The 16,139-nt window shown below is 59.6% G+C and overlaps 1 protein-coding gene across 2 annotated transcripts in view; it reads left to right on the forward strand.

Annotated features, from left to right (window-relative positions):
- TRIOBP (TRIO and F-actin binding protein) overlaps positions 1-9,654 on the forward strand; it is a 54,099-nt gene extending 44,445 nt beyond the window's left edge. For both annotated transcript variants that reach the window (XM_081822430.1, XM_081822428.1), the window contains 7 exons: positions 3,265-3,412; positions 5,124-5,226; positions 5,771-5,930; positions 6,012-6,125; positions 7,125-7,211; positions 8,022-8,185; positions 8,927-9,654. In XM_081822430.1, the coding sequence (XP_081678556.1) occupies positions 3,265-3,412; positions 5,124-5,226; positions 5,771-5,930; positions 6,012-6,125; positions 7,125-7,211; positions 8,022-8,183 (774 nt within the window). In that variant the 3' untranslated portion in view covers positions 8,184-8,185; positions 8,927-9,654. The remainder of the gene's footprint in view (positions 1-3,264; positions 3,413-5,123; positions 5,227-5,770; positions 5,931-6,011; positions 6,126-7,124; positions 7,212-8,021; positions 8,186-8,926) is intronic.
- The last annotated feature ends 6,485 nt before the right edge of the window (positions 9,655-16,139 follow it).

Here is a 16,139-nt window from a genome sequence, read left to right on the forward strand (position 1 = left end):
CCAGAGGAAGGAGTGGGTGCGGCATCTTCAGGCTGGATGAGGCCCCACAGCAGGGCCTGAGGCAGCTGGGACACCCTTCAGAGACCCCCACCAGAGGGCTTCAAAGTGTACTCAGCCCTTGGATGCTCCAGGGGCTGCCTTTCTGGGTGGTTCCATTCACAGCCATCGGTATCTGGTATCCGAGCAGCCTCATCTGTCTGTTTTACTGTTAGAACCTGCATTAGATTCCACTAAAGTGAAGTTTGAAAGCACTGCTCTGATTGCTCAGCTTACAGGTGGGGAAACTGAGGCATAGAGAGGAGGTGAGACCTTCGAGCTAGAGGCAGACCTGTGTCTGCAGTCCAGGTTTCCTGGTCCCCATGAGGCCACTGGGCACACGAAGGGCTGTTGGCGTTTCATCCTGTTAGGTCGGGATGGGCTGGGGTGCAAATGGAATTGGGGGGGTGGAGGTGAGAAGGGAATGATAAGGAAACAGAGCCGAAGACGGGTGGAGGAGGGGCCACAGAGGTGGTGAGCGCCAGAGAAGAGGAGCTGAGCCATCTGTGTCCCTCTCTGGCCCAGGAGGAGGTGGCTGGGGAGTCAGCGGACCCTAGAGAGGTGACAGCTGGGGAGGGATTCCCCAGCCTGGTATCTTAGTCCAGCTGGGAGCCCTTTCAGCCTGTGGGGCTTGCGACATAGGACAGCAGCTGGGGGCCACCATTGCCTCCTCTGGCCTCCCCCCAGCTTATTGCAGAGGGAGTAACAGGCATTTCTTGATCTGCTTTGGTCCATGTCAGAGGTGGCAGCTGGACACCTTGGGCCCTCCCGAAGATAGATCAGAGAAAGCAGCACTTGGCCTTGTAGGAGCCCCTCCTTCCTCATGGGCTGGTCCCTGCCTCTGGACCCCCTATTAGCTGCCAGGTCTGCCTACCTCATCTGGTCCTGTGAGGACAGCAGTAGTCCCCACACCCTATGTTGCTCCCATCTCTATAGGTTGGTCTTACGGGCCTGCTTTATAGAAAAGGGCACTGAGGCTCAGAGTGGGGAAGAGGCTTGTTCAAGTTCATTCTGGTACAGTGAGGATTAGGACCCGGTGTGTGGAATTCCAAAGCCATGTTCTATTTTTCTGACTGGAGGGACACCGAGGACAGATGCAGAGGGACAGACATTACCTGCCCCCCACTCAGAACACCTGGACCTGGGACTCAAAACATCTGGCCCCTCCCCCAGACTGGTCCTTGTAGCCCCCTGGTGCTGCTGCTGGAGAGGTAGGGGTCAGTCCCCCCCACACCGTGAGGTGCCCAATGGCATGGGGGATATACTCTTACCTGCTTCAATTTCCTCCAGGGCTCTTCCCTTTTCCTTTTTCATGATCTTAAATTTAATTACATAAAAAATATGTTTACATTTTCAAAAATAATTTAGTCTAATCAAAAGGTTAGAAATAAACACATGAGCTCTTCTTCCCCTGCCTGCTCTCCCCGCCCCAGGCGTCACCTTGATCACCCTTGGAGCACATCCCTAGAGGTTCCTGTTGCTGTTGGAACAAATCACCACAACTTTAGATAACATGGGTGTATCATCTCCTGGATTTGAAGGGGAGCAGCTTAACTGGGGTCTCGCTGGGCTCAAATCCTTTCCACGGGCTCCAGGTGGGACCTGTCTCCTCGCCTTCTCCAGCGGCTTATGGCCACCCGCATTCCTGGGCTCCTGGCCCCATCCTTCGTCTGCAAAGCCTGCAGTGGAAAGTCTGGTCCCTTCGCTTCCCACAGTGAATTATCACTGACCTTTTCTTTTTTTTAAGGTTTTATTTATTAATTTGACAGAGAGAGACACAACGAGAGAGGGAACACAAGCAGGGGGAGCGGGAGAGGGAGAAGCAGGCTTCCCGCGGAGCAGGGAGCCCGATGTGGGGCTCGATCCCAGGACCCTGGGATCATGACCTGAGCTGAAGGCAGACGCTTAACGACTGAGCCACCCAGGCGCCCCTATCACTGACCTTCTGTGGCCACTTCTCCCTCTCTGCGCTCCTGCCTCCGCTTCCGCATCTGAGGACCCTGTGACTCCATTGCGTCCAGGGGATAATTCAGGATAGTCTCCCTATTTTAGGGTCAGCTGATTAGCAACCTCAATGCCCCTCTGCCACGTAAGGTAACATATTCAGAGGTTCTAGGGAGTATGACGTGGGCATCTCTGGGCGCCCCTCCTCTGCCCCCCACTGCATCTTCCCATGCCCTTCGCTGTGTTTGACATGCGTGGACTCGGATGCGTGGCTCTGTGTTGTTTCCGTGAGTGGGATCGCACCATACATGTTGTCAGAGACCAGCTTGCGTCACCTAACTTTTGGGACACCTTTCCAGGGCAGTCCACGTGGGCAGCTCTGTTCTTCACCAGCTGCCTGGGGGCCTTTGTAAGGCTTGATCCCATCATTTAAGGGCTCCCCTGTTAGGTGTTGTTTCCGGTTTTCATCTCTTACCAACCTTACTGTAGGGAATACCCCTGTCCCAGAGTCTTTGTACACATGTGACTTTCTGTGGGGTCAACGGGGGGGGGTTACTAAAAATGTGATGACAACGCCCAGCTGCCCCCCCATGCACCTGTCGCAACTGACTCTCCCAAGCACGACTATTATCAGTCTTTGAAACACTTGCCAGTCTTGCCTACAGGCCCTATTTTGTGATGTCATCAATTTCAGCTCACTTTCTCAGCACCTGACAGATGTTAGGCTCTGGTCCGGACCCTGGGGGGCTCCGAGCTGGATCAGGTCTTCCCTCTCTTTGGAGAACTTACAGTCTGGCAGAGCCAGAGCCTTCGGAGGCAGGGGAGAGGCTGTCCAGAGATAGAGCGGGGAGGACATTAAGCTGGACTGCAGGCCAAGTTCGTTACCCTGGAAGAGAAAGTTGCAGAAGAACGTTCCAGGCAGAGGGCTTAGCCTTAGCTACAGCTCAGAGCTGTGACCATGCCATGAATTATTTCTCCTAACTGGAGTTCCTTGGTGGGGAAAGGCCCAGCCTGAGGCCACGAGGGTCAGACACAGGAGCAGGGACTTGACCCCACTGGATAGGAGCCTCCGAAGGGTTGGGAGCAGGAGAGTGACAGGGTGAGGTCTGTGGACCGGGGAAGCAGGGGCAGGTGTGGTCGGTGGTACGGGGCCCCAGGGAGGAGAGGTGGAGACGGCCGGCCCGGGACGGGCCTGCCCCTGAGGCTCACCGCCTGGGGCTGGAGAAGGGCCACCGTCCGGGCAGCGGGGGCAGCCCCGGGACGAAGCTGGCCTCCCACCCGCAGGAAGCGTGCGAGCGCAGCCTGGCCGAGATGGAGTCCTCACACCAGCAGGTGATGGAGGGGTTGCAGAGGCACCACGAGCGCGAGCTGCAGCGGCTGCAGCAGGAGAAGGAGTGGCTCCTGGCCGAGGAGACGGCGGCCACGGCCTCAGGTGAGGACCCCGGGCCCCACGAGCCTCTCGCTGCAGCTCCTCGCTGAAATCGGGGAGGACTTTAAATAAGGGGGTGGTCTCAGTGCCAAACTTGGGAAAGGGGTCTAGGAGGGGGTGGAGTCCCCAGAACTGGCCTCTTCCTACATGAGAAGGGGAAACCGAGGCAATAAAAGCCCCCCCCAACCCCCATGTCCTCCTGGGTTGTGACTCCTCTCCCTCAGGGGCCTGCAGCCACTGGGGATCTCACCCCAAGGCGCACGCACGCACACATGCACACACGCAAGCACTGAGCTCCAACTCCATGCCCACGTGTGCACCGTTTGCTGGGTAGAGACTGCTCAGCTGCGGACCGGGGGTTGGTGGGGGGAAGGGCCAGACCCTGGGGAGGGCCGGAGCAAAGCTGTGAGCTGTCGCTAAGCCCCGTTCCCCACACAAGCACCCTTAGCTCTTTGCAGTGCCCGATGGAGGGACCCCATTTCATAGATGAGGAACTGGGACTCAGAGAGGTTAGTGACTTGTCCCAGACGGCACAGCTTGGAGATGACAGAGCCGGAGTTGGAGCTCAGAGCACCCTGACTGCAGAGTCGGTCCCTGAAGCCCACCCTCTGCTCACCCAAGCCAGAAACAGGAACGCCCGAGATGTTCGACATCTCCCTCCCTCCCTGTGTTCCCTGCGCAGCTCCCGTGTGGGCCTGGCACATCCTAAGCACTCCCATGGGGTTTACAGAATCATAGGAATGATGAGAGAAGTCACTTGATCTAGAACTTCCCACCTGCCAGCGCTGTGTCACATGCTTCACGCACGCAAGCCTACGGCCCCTCATCCCAAACCCTGGAGCCGGTGTGTCCTGCATTTTAGGAAGATAACCTAGTACACCTATTAGATACCCTTCCCAGCAGAGTCTGGGCCCTTCCCTGAAATATAGCACTGAGACTTTCACGGTGAAACTTCTCAGAGTTACGCTTAAGTGGGCTACGACTGACCACAGATAGCCTTGCATCTGTTCAGGTCAGGGATTGCCACCGAAAGTTATGAAAAGCTTCCAGTGTTCTGAGCCTTTGGATTTTAGAATTATGGATAAGATTATGGACGACGGCTTGTTTAATCCTCCCAACCACCCTGTGTGAGTGTGAAAACACTTGGTCCTTGGTTGCTCACAGTGTGGAAGATAAGCCAGCGGAATCTCTCTGCACATCTACTCTGGGCCAGGCATTGCTCCAAATGCTCTACACAGGTCTTCCAATAACCCGCAAGAGAAGGTGCTGTTGTTCTCCCCGCTTTCCAACAAGGGACCCGAGGCACAGAGGGGTTAACTCCCCTGTGAAAAGTCGCACAGATTTGTACCAGCTGCAGTCCCTGCACTGGGTACGATCAGCGGGCTGGGCCAGGGAGCTTGGCCTTGTGAAGGAACCGTCCAGGCTCTGCAGGGGTGGTGGGCTGTGTGGGGTCCCACCTGGATGTCACTGACAAGAGGTCAGGTCCTGAGGTGTCTGCCCAGCACTGTCCCACCCCAGCAGACGGATTGGTATCCTCCCTTGATAGGCTCAGAGAGGTCGAGCAACTTCCCCAAAGCCATGCAGTTCCTGAGACAGCCTGGTCCAGTGCTCTTAGCTTCTGTCTGCGTGGTGCATGTGGGGTCTTGGGGGAGGTGGAGCCTACTGCTGCTGACCCCTCCCCAAGCTCCCCTCATTGCCTCTGCCCTGCTTCTAGCCATCGAAGCCATGAAGAAGGCCTACCAGGAGGAGCTGAGCCGGGAACTGAGCAAGACACGGAGTCTCCCACAGGGCCCCGATGGCCTTCGCAAGCAGCACCAGTAAGATGGCACCTGGACTCTGGGGTCTGTGGGCTGGGCCTCATTCTGAGCGAGGGGCTGCCCACCCTGGTGTTCATGAGGCAGGAACCTGTGCTGAGGTCCCTTGGCAGAGGATACAACACTTTGCCCCCAGCTGAGACTCCCGACCCAGTCACCGGGCACAGGGGACAGAGGCAGGGGGCCCTCAGCCAGACTCCCATGCCAGTCCACATAGATAGTCCTTTAGGCCCCTTCTTGTCCAGCTGGTCTCAGCCTCTGCGGCCCCTGGTTCGTGTCCCCTAGAGCTGGGCTGCAGTACCACCCTTGGCCAGTAGGTGTCACCACCGCAGAGGACAGCTCTGGACCGTTCGGGCTCTAGAGGCCTTGGAGGCTTAACCCCCACCTCATCGAGGCGTCAGCGGCAGCCCTAAGAGGCTGTCACCAGTTCACAGCCCCCCCAGTGGGCTGAAGGCAGAACCAGAGCAGGAACCTGGAGTCCTGAGCTGCTTTGAGCCTCCCCCGAGCCGAGCCCCCTGCCATCCCTGCCCGCCCCTACCCCGGACAGGTCAGACGTGGCGGCGCTGAAGCGGGAGCTGCAGGTGCTGTCCGAGCAGTACTCGCAGAAGTGCCTGGAGATCGGCGCCCTGACGCGGCAGGCCGAGGAGCGGGAACACACGCTGCGCCGCTGCCAGCAGGAGGGCCAGGAGCTGCTGCGCCACAACCAGGTGAGCCCGGCCCGGGGCGGGGGCGGGGGCCCCGGGCGCAGCGGTCCTTCGTCTGCGCGCTGACCGTCCCGGGCCTCCCAGGAGTTGCACACCCGTCTGTCAGAGGAGATCGACCGGCTGCGTGGCTTCATTGCCTCGCAGGGCATGGGTGACGGCTGTGGGCGCGGCAGCCAGCGGAGCTCCTGTGAGCTGGAGGTGAGCGCCCACCCCCCCAACCCCCCCACCCCGGTGCCAGGCAGCCTGGCTGCTGCTCTGCACCCCGACGGGCTGGGTGTGCCCTGCGGCAGGGAATGGCACCGCTCGGTGGGGCCGGGCCCCAGAGGGGGAGAAGCCAGTGCAGCTGGGATGGGCACCTGGGACAAAGCCCTACCACCAGAGACCAGCCCTCCCATCAGGGGCCTACCACCTAGCTGCTGGGTGACCTTGGCAAGTCACCCCGCCATTCTGAGCCCCAGGAGCTCCTTGGTAAAAGGAGGCTAGCATCCCCCTTACTGGGGAAAGTTGGAGTGAGAAAATGTGTGTGATCCCCGATCCCCTAGTATTTTATTTTATTTTATTTTATTCTATTTTACTTGATTTTATTTTATGAAAATTTGTATATGGCTTTACTCTGTGTCTGGAATGTCTGTAAGTTAACTCGTTGAATCCTCGTGACAATCCTACGAGGTAGATACTGTTTACTGTCCCTGTTTACAGATGAGGACACTGAGACGCAGGGAGGTCAGGTACCTTGCCTGAGGTCTCACGGCTAGTCAGCGCAGGAGTTGGGGTTTGAACCTGGCAGTCTGGCTCCAGAGTCGAAGCTTTTAAGCCTCCCAGTCCTGGCCGAACCTATCTCTGATTTGGTCAAGTCAGAATAGCAAGCCCTGCAGCTCAGACTTTGGGGAGGGGTTCATGAGGTATTTCGTAGGGAGGCCCGCACTCTCTGGCTCCCTGGAGGTCACCCTCTTTGCCCTCATGTTGAGGGCCGGGTGCTGTGTTGGGACAACAGCAGAGGTGGTCATGAGACACCCACTCACTGTGTGGACAGAGGTGAGAGAGCCAGAAGAAACCAGGGCTTCCTGGAGGAGCCTGGCCCTGGGGTGTGGTGGGTCTCGGTGCAGGTTGGGAGTTACAGTCCGGGGGCCTGAAGCAGAGAGAAGCCGGCCTGCACGGTGCTGTGGCCCTGGGTCAGCCCGGCACCCGTGACCCTAGGTGTTGCTTCGAGTGAAGGAGAATGAGCTCCAGTACCTGAAGAAGGAGGTGCAGTGTCTCCGGGATGAGCTGCAGATGCTGCAGAAGGTAGGGTCTGACTCGGAGCTTGTGGGCAGGGAGCCTCTGGACGCGCCTCAGTGCCCCATCCCATGAGCACCCGCTCTGTGCCAGCCACCCTCCTCACCTCCTCGTTCATGGCTCTCCTCGCATCTCTCCCTCGTAGGTGTCCTTGTCCCTATTTACAGACAAAGACACTGAGGCTAAGAGAGGGTGAGTGACTTGCCCACGGCCACACTTGCTTTATTTAGTCAGCAAATACTTATTGAGCACCTGCTGTATGCTGGGCACTGTGCTCGGTGCTGGGAAGACAGCTGTGAACAAAAAAGGCCTGAGGCCCCGTGAAGGGGCGCCCGCGTTCCAATGAGGAGTGAGCCATGTGGCCGGCGGTGGGGAGGGCCAGGATTTGGGCCCAGGGTTGTGAGTCTGCGGCCTGCCCCGTGCCATGTCCCTGTGTGTTTGGCACCCCCGTGTGTTGGTGGCTCCGTGAAGATGTGTGAGTCAGACTCACAGAAGGGGCCCCAGCCCCGGGCCAGGCTGACCTGGTTCGTGCCCTGGCCACTCACTGCCAAGTGGTCTTAGACAAAAGCTTCCCCTCCCTGAGCCTCAGCTCCTGTCTCGAGGGACGAAAACGATGCTGGAAGCCATCACTGGGCCATGCTGGGAGGGTGCACCTAGGCCCGGGGATGCCGAGGGGCCACCGGGAAGGACAGGCCACTAGGCCATGGAGGGGCCTGGTGGCTTTGTGCCGGCCGGCAGGGAGCATGATGGGCATGGGCCGGGTCGGCAGGGCCAGGAAGGGGGCCTCCATGCCCTCACGGCTCTCCTGCGCCCTCCCAGGACAAGCGCTTCACCTCGGGGAAGTATCAGGATGTGTATGTGGAGCTGAACCACATCAAGACCCGGTCGGAGCGGGAGATCGAGCAGCTGAAGGAGCACCTGCGTCTCGCCGTGGCTGCCCTGCAGGAGAAGGAAGCCATGCGCAACAGCCTGGCCGAGTAGAGGTGAGAGCCACGGGGTGGGCAGGGCCGAGCAGGGCTGAGGCCTGGTGGGGCACTGGGCCTGGGGAGGTGAGCTCAAGGCTCGCCCACACCCGACTCACGGTGCCACCTCACCCGGGACGCTCCCTTCTCATGGCTTCTGTTTCCCTTTCTGTAAACGGGGACAGCGACACTAGCCACATGGGGTGGGGGGCTGTCAGTGGGTCAGACTCAGCCAGAGGCTGCTTTGTAAACCTGAGCGTGTGTCTTCAGAGGTGGGGGGGCGCAGTTCAGGGCCCGATGATTGCCACGTGCCCCCCTGTGACAGCAGGCACTTAACGCCGCGCCCCACCCGCAGGCTGATGAGCCCACACCCCTCGTCAGGATCCCCCGTGCCCTTGCAGGTCCAGCGTGCCTGCCCCACCTTCCAAGCTGGCGGCATGGCGCGGGTCACTGATCAGTGACAGCATTCCTTCCCCCGAGTTCCACGCCTCTGACATCCCGGGTGGAGCTTGGCCCCCTGACTTAGTCTTTGATTTCCCAGGCTTCAGAGCGTTCCGATGCTGCCTCTCCTAACGCCCCATCCGCCGGGGGCTGCTGCTTTCGGACCGATCCTTGGGGACTGCCTGAGGCAGTCAGGAGAGGCCACCCTGGGGGCCAGGCTATGTGGGGAGAAGCCCGGAGGAGCAGGCGCAGGTCTGGCCCAGCCTTCCGGGCCACCCTTGCCTGGCCTAAGCGCGCAGCTCCCCGACTCTTGTCTTCCAGGTCCTGGTGGCCCAGCCCCGCGGCAGACCGTCCCCCGGCCTGAGGGGGCCAGTCAGTCGCCCTCCTTCCTGCTGGATGGAAGTCAGAAGCCAAGCTTTCTCCCCACCCTCTGTGGGCCGCACGTGCACTCATACCCACCACACACAGACACACACGCACGCACACACACACGCACACACACACACGTATGCACACACACACACTCTCTGCGTATCTGAGCGCGCCCCTCGCACTGGGTCTTACCTTGCACCTTCTTCAGGATTTTATATGTGAAGAGATTTTTATATAGATTTTCTCCCCCCCCCCTTTTTTTTTTCCCAAAAACACTTTATACTTTGAAGAAAGCAATTCCTGGTGGCCATGTGCCTCCATCACGGGCTCCCCCTCTGGCCCTAGCCCCCTGCTCAGGCTTCTGGGCCCGTGGCCCTGCCCCAGGGGTCTAGCAGAGGCCCAGCAGCGGCCGGGGCAGGGTGGACTCTGGTGGGAGAGGCGGGGAGCCAGCCACCCTCTTCCTTCCCTACCTCCCACTAACTACTTCCTGCCCTGAGGCGACCACACCTTGGGACTCTGGACAGAGGGACAGACGGACAGAGGGAGCCGGCAGCTGTCCCTAAGGCCTCACCTCCTCCTCCTCCGAGGGGGTGCTGGACGTGGAAACGCTGGAGCCGCGCCATGAAGGCTCCTCTCCTGCTCCATGAGCCTTCTTAACTTAATAAAATGTTCCCGCAGCTCTGGTGTCCAGGATGGCGGGGGCAGGGCGGGTTGCGGAGGTTGGGGCCTCACCACCCACGCCCCCCCCAGCACTGCACCCTTCCTGAAGGGAAAGGGAGGCCAGAATCTAGTCCGGCCGGCCGGTTAAAGCTTTGCAGCACCACGTGGGGTTTGCCGACCAGCAGCCGCAGCAGGGTCACCAGGGAGCTGGTTAGAAGTACAAGTCCAGATCCCCCAGTGATTCATGTCGTCTCCAAGTCTGAGAAGGCTTGAAGTGGGCCCTAGGCCCAGGCCTCGGAGGAAGGACAGGAGCTGAGGCTCTGCCCCTGATGACCTTGGGCAAGCCACGCCCCCTCTCTAAGCCTTCGTTTGCTTCCCCGTCAAATGGGTGCCTTTCGGCCCCAGTCCTATATTGAGGCTGTGCCCAGAGGTCACGTCCACCCTGGTGGACGTGGCCACCCCAGGCCCACCAGGCTGGAGGCCTCATCCCCCAGCTGGCCGGTTGTGCTCTGCTGAACCCTGGTCCTGCTCGTGAGCGACGGCAAGCCCAGCGCGGGCGGTCCGATCTGCAGGGCTGTGGCCAAGATGGGATGACGAGTGAGCCAGCCTCGCCCCCCACAGCTTTTCCCATCAGTCTGGCCCGGGTACTGGGGAAGCTGATCAAGGACTGACTGGCCCTGCCCCCACCGAGGCCACAAAAACAGGTGGGGTCCCAGACGCTGTGGGATCTCAGAGGCCGGAGGCACCCAGAAGAGACCCCACCCAGCCTGCGGGTAGAAGAGGGCTTTTGGAGGTGACTTTGAAACAGGTCTTTTCCAGATAGAAAAATCGGGAAGGGCATTTCAAGTGAGGGAACAGCATGAGCAAATGCCCTATAAACATCCCCAGTGTGTTCAGGGAAAGGCCCGCAGGGGAGCAACTTTGTAGGCTTGTGGGGAAAATGTACCCCTTCCCTGGCCAGTGATGGGTTTAGGAATGGGCCTGGGAGGCAGTTCCAGTCAGTGAGATGCGGGGGGAAGTCTTGAGTGGGGGTGGGGGGCTGCAAACGTCCGAATGAATGAGTAGATTGTGGGATATTCATACTCAGCATACTACACGGTAATAGGAAGGAACGACTGCTCCACACAAAAAACACGGATAAATCCTCCCAGATAATGTTGAGTAAAAGAAGACACAAAAGAGCATACGCTATACGATTGCATTTATGTGAAGTTCAAGAACAGACCAATCTGTCACTGTGGGGGTGGGCATCACAACAGTGGGGACCTCTGGGCCGGGGCAGGGGCGGACACGGGCTAGCAGTGAGCACAGGGGAAGTTTCTGGGGTGCTGGGAATGTTCTAGATCTTGATCTGGGTAGTGGTCACAGGGGTGTATACGCAGTTAAAATGTCCCCTGCTGTACACTTAACAATCTGTGCGTGAATCATGTCTGCGGTGGAAAAGCTGGGGTTCCAGCGGGTGCCCGGGTGAGCTGCTCTGGGGAAAACCCAGTGGCCTGTCACACAGGGAATTTGGACCAAACCATGTGATGGGGCTGCAAGGTGTGGTCTCAGGCAGCCAGGCATGTGCTGTGGAAAGAGCAGAGGCTGAGGTACCAGACAAACCTGCCCGGGTTCGAACCCCAACTGCTGCCTCCAGCTGGCTACGTGAACCTCACTGAGTCACATCCCTCTCCGGGCTTTATTTCCCCCATCTGTTAAATGGGGACAATAATGTCTATCCCGGAGGGCTGTTCAGGTACAAATTACCAACTGTTTCAATGATCTATTGTGGTTTAACCAATTACCACAGACCTCATGGCTTAGAACAAGCTTTTTTATGATCACTCATGGTCCTGTGGATGGCCTGGGCTCGACTGGGCAGTTCTCACGGTGCCCTTTTTGCAGTTGCTCTCAAGTGGTGGCTGGACCGGAGTCATCTGAAGGCTCCGTTGGGTTGGACATCCAAGATGGCCTCTTCACTCATAGGTCTGCGGCCTCAGCTGGGTGGCTGTGAAAGCTGGTGGGGGGAGGGGGGCACTGGACAGCTCTCTCTCTTTCTCCACGTGGCCACCTCACGTGCCTAGCTTGGGCTTCCCCACAGCATGGCGGCCTCAGGGCAGTCTGTAGTCTGACTTACATGCTAGTTGACTTCCCTAAGAGAGAGTTTCAAGAGACCAGGTGCAGTCTACAAACTTCTTATGACTGAGGCTTGGAAGTGTTGTGGTATCACGTCTACCACATTCTATCACATTAGCCAAAGACAAGTCACAGGGGGGCGCCTGGGTGGCTGAGTCAGTTAAGCGTCTGCCTTCGGCTCAGGCCAGATCCCGGGGTCCTGCTCAGTGGGGAGTCTGCTTCTCCCTCTCCCTCTGCCGTTCCCCCTGCTTGTGCTCTCTTTCTCTCTCTCTCTCTCTCTCAAAAAAAAAAAGTCACAGGGCCAGCCCAGATTCCAGGGGAGAGGCCAGCACCAGGGCATGAATGCTGGAAGTGGTTCCTTGGGTGCCATCTTTCTTCCCCACTCCTGCTTCTCCCCCTCCCTCTCCAGCTCCTACTTCTCCGTCTCCTCAGAGTTCTGTTCTTCTTCCACGCAGCCCTGTAATTGTGGAGGTCCCCGGGCTCTGTCCCCAGTTGTGCCGCCTTCTACCTGTTCTCCTGTGACAACCTTGATGGCTCATCCTTGGCTTTTGTCTGTCTCCAGCTCAGACCTTTCTCAGGAACTCCAGACCTGAGCAGCCTCAGTCTCAAGGCCACTGTCAAGGCTTTGTCTTCCCTCCTATCTGCTGTTCTTCGGTTAGTTACAGGGAGCCGCAGTTCGCACAGAGGATGCGGCAGACCTGGCCTGAGAGGTCAGGGGAGGCTTCTTAGAGGAGGGGGTGCTGGAGCTGAGCAGGAACTAGCTAGGCTAGCAGAGCAGAGAGCGTATTCCAGGTCGGGGGAACATCATGTTCAAAGGCACTTAGGAAAGTGAAGCCCATTCAGGCACAGGGCAGGTGGGTTTGGCTAGAGGGATGCATAGAGGGATCCGAAATGAACCCAGACGGAAGGCCGGAGCTATAATCTGATCTGTAAGGACAGTGGGGAACATGGGTCCAAGCTCTAACTTCATTCTTAACCCAGTGGGGAGCCACGGGGGCGTTTTAGGCGGGCAGTGCCCTGGCTCAGGACAGAGGTCTGGGTGAAGACGGGGGTGTGGGTATCCTCCGCGTATGGAGGCTAGTGAAGGCTGTGGGCTGGCCGAGGGGGTGGGATGTAGCAGGGGGGCAGAGCGGAGGACAGGACTCCCAGAGGAGCAGAGGGTAGGTCCACAGCAGCCGGAGCGCGCGAATGCTTCCAGAAGGGAGTGGCCAACGGGGGCTGGACGTAAAGGTCCACGAAGAGGCCACTGATTTTTGTCGGGCCACAGGAGGTAGGCAGCTGTGTGGGGTACGGGGTGCTGTCGGGGAGGACAGAGTTTTGTCACTTGCTTGACACCAATGAGTCAGACTCTGCCTGCCTTTATGGAGCTCCAGTCACCCAGCCCCCACCCCATTCAGGGCCCAGAGAACCCCAGCCACACTCAGCCCCAAGGACCTGCCGCTGCTCCAGCGGGACAGTGTCACCCCACAGTGGCCCCCCCTCAGGAAGCGCTACTGATGCAGACCCCCCTCCCCACTCCCATCCTCTCTCTTCTCCCAACTGCCCCTGCTCCGAGCCTGGACGTGCCTCCCTAAGCCGGCGCAGGCCTGCGGGAGGCAGGAGTGAGATCTCAGTCCGGGCCTCCATCCACCCCCATCCATCGGCAGCCAGGCGCCATCGCCTCCTTACTCCTAGCACTGCCCCGTCTGGCAAGTTCTATAACTTTTCTGTGCCTCGGTTTCCTCACCTGCAGGTTAGGGATAGTAGTGCATACCTCACAGAACTGTGTGACAATCCGAGATGAGCTGATACGTATAAAAGGCTGAGCAGGGGGCCAGGGCCTCGCAGCCCAACACAAATGCTGCCTAGGGCTCTCACAGTGGCGGTGGTTATCGTTACGGATTCGCCGAAACAACAGGAAAATGCAGGGCCCAGGGCCCGGAATACAGTGGGTAATTAAAAAACAGCAGCTATTATTTTGTGGTTATTAGAAGTCAGCTGGATGCCCCTTCCCCTACCCTCCCCAGGAGGTCTGGCTAAACTTGGTCCAAACCCCAATTCCAAGGCCCGTGAGAATCCAGACCTCTTCCTTCCGTGTTGGCCGGTTCCCACCTGTCGCTTTTCAGGGCTTCCTGAGACTTCCTTTCTCTCAGGGCAGGATGTGTTGCCAGGTACAAGGCCAGACCCTTCAGTGCAAAAAATCCTCTCGAAGAGTGTCCTGTTAAGGAGCTCCCAACAGCTCGCCTTGCACCATCTGGACGGCGGGCGGCCTAGGGGGAGTCCAGCCTGGCCAGTGGGTAGCACCTAACTCTTCCTCCGCACTGAGCCCGGCTCCCAGCTGCAGCTGCTTGTCCTTGTTCATCCCCTTCCCTGGTCCCCAGCCTCTGGTTCTTCCCCTCCTGTCCCATCCGCACCCCACCAGTGTGGGCTTCCTAAAACAGGGAGCTGGCTGGCTGTTGCTTCCCCTCACGAAGCCCTCCCCAGGCCTTGGCACAGGAGTCCCTCAGCCTGCCCCAGCACCTTTCTCTGCCCCTTTGGGCTCCAGGCTTCCCCAAGAAGCCGCCTCCATCTCCCGAGGGTGCCCAGCCGCGCACCCGGCTGTCCTCACTGCTCTCCTCCACACGTACCTGCCCACTCCCTGCCCCTCCCTGGTAGAGTCAGGACTCAGATCAGTCATCATCTGCCACCTCCGGGAAGCCCTCCCAGATACCCCACCCAGATGGGGCTGAACGGCTGCTCTGGCTTCCACAGCTTCTCCACTTGACATGTTCTTTGCTCTCCCAGACTATGAGACCCCTGAGGCCAGGGACCAGCTCTGATTCTCCTCGGTTTCCCCAGGGCCCTGCACAGAACACATGGGGTCTCGGCCGATGCGTGTGTGTCGACTGACCGACTGACCAACTGACCGGAAGCAAGTGACTACCCAGCCGGGCGCCCTCTAGGCAGGGCACAGCCCCGGCCTCAGCCTCCCCGGCACACCAAGTGGCGACGGGCTGGGCGTCCTCATAAACCAACTGGGAAGCCTGGCAGCCAGCCTGAGGGGCCAGGAGCTGATGGCGGCTTCTGGTACCTCAAAGGGCTGGGGCAGAACTCTGAGTCATCCCTGTCATCCCAGCGTCCCATCTGGACTTTACGAGGGCCCTGCAGGCTCGGAGGCACAGGCAGGGAGGGCGGGCTCTGCAAACATTCCGGACAGCATCCCTGTTCACGCTCACAATAACTCTTTGAAGTACCTGCTGCTGTCCCCATTTTACAGAGGAAACTGAGGCTCAGAAGGGGGACATGACTCACCAAGGTCAATAATTCAGTGGCTCACCTCTTGGCACATCTGTCTCCAGCCCCCAAATCTCCTGCTTCACACGCTCCCCCCACAGTGGTAACAGCTGCCTTCGGTTGGGCCCTCACCGTGTGCCCGGCCCTGGAACAAACATGCTGCCTTCATGATCTCTTTTCGTCTCCAGAACAGCCCAGCGAGGGAGGTGCACGACTGTCCCCACTTTCCAGTGGAGGGGACCGGGACTCAGAGCAGCAAAGAGAGTCACCCGCTCACAGAGCTGGTCGGGCCTGCAGGTCTCGCTGCGCGGGGCGGGGGGGCTGCCCGAGCCGACCGGGGTCTTCTCGTTGGAGACTGCCCGGACCCCCGGTGTTCTGGGTCCCCTACTTGGGTGTAGGTGTGAGGACGGGTCTGGGTGCGCCTCTGCTGGGCTCACTTGGATGACTTCCCTAGTAAAGCAGAGCAAGAGCTTTGTCCCCCGGGGGCCGGGAAGGCTGGAGGGTGTTCCGACGGTGCTGCGTCATTGGCTGGCCCTCATGCCCCCGCCATCCCGCAGCTCCGGAGGAAGTGTCCCTCGCCCCAGGTGCCACGGGCGGTGCCGAAGCTCCTGCAGCTCTTGCTCCCCGCCTAGACCCCTACTCCCATGCTGGCCCACCCGGCTCGGGCGCCCTCCACGCAGCCGGTTGCCTTCTCCAAGCTCGCCTGCCGCTCCTTAAGGCGGGCGCCGTCCCTGGGGCTCCAGCCCCTCTACCAGCGCAAGGCGAGGGGCCTGCCTCCCAAAGATGGTCACCCGGGCCTGAGTCCTGGCTTGACGGCCTGTGGCCCCGGGCCCTGAGTCGAGGCCTCTCCAGAGCGCGGCCCCCCGCGGAGTGGGGCAGCTGGCTGTGCTGGCTGAGCGACACCAAACGGTGGCCGCCCTTCACCAGCAGGTGACACTGCAGCACCGGGGGGAGGGGGGGGCCCAGCTGCAATCCCCTGGCCTCCGGCGGGTCCTCACGTCCTCCCGTGTCCTTAGGGAGTCAGTGAGCAGTTGCCTCCACCCCATGCCCGGGGTCCCCCAGGACTCGGGCCCCAACGTCGTGCGCTCTGTCACCTCTTCCCTCACGCGTTCAGTGACCGCCTGTGTCTACA

The sequence above is a fragment of the Leptonychotes weddellii genome, chromosome 5, assembly GCF_054177405.1.
Source record: "Leptonychotes weddellii isolate Sample4059 chromosome 5, ASM5417740v2, whole genome shotgun sequence".
NCBI classification, from domain to species: Eukaryota; Metazoa; Chordata; class Mammalia; order Carnivora; family Phocidae; genus Leptonychotes; species Leptonychotes weddellii.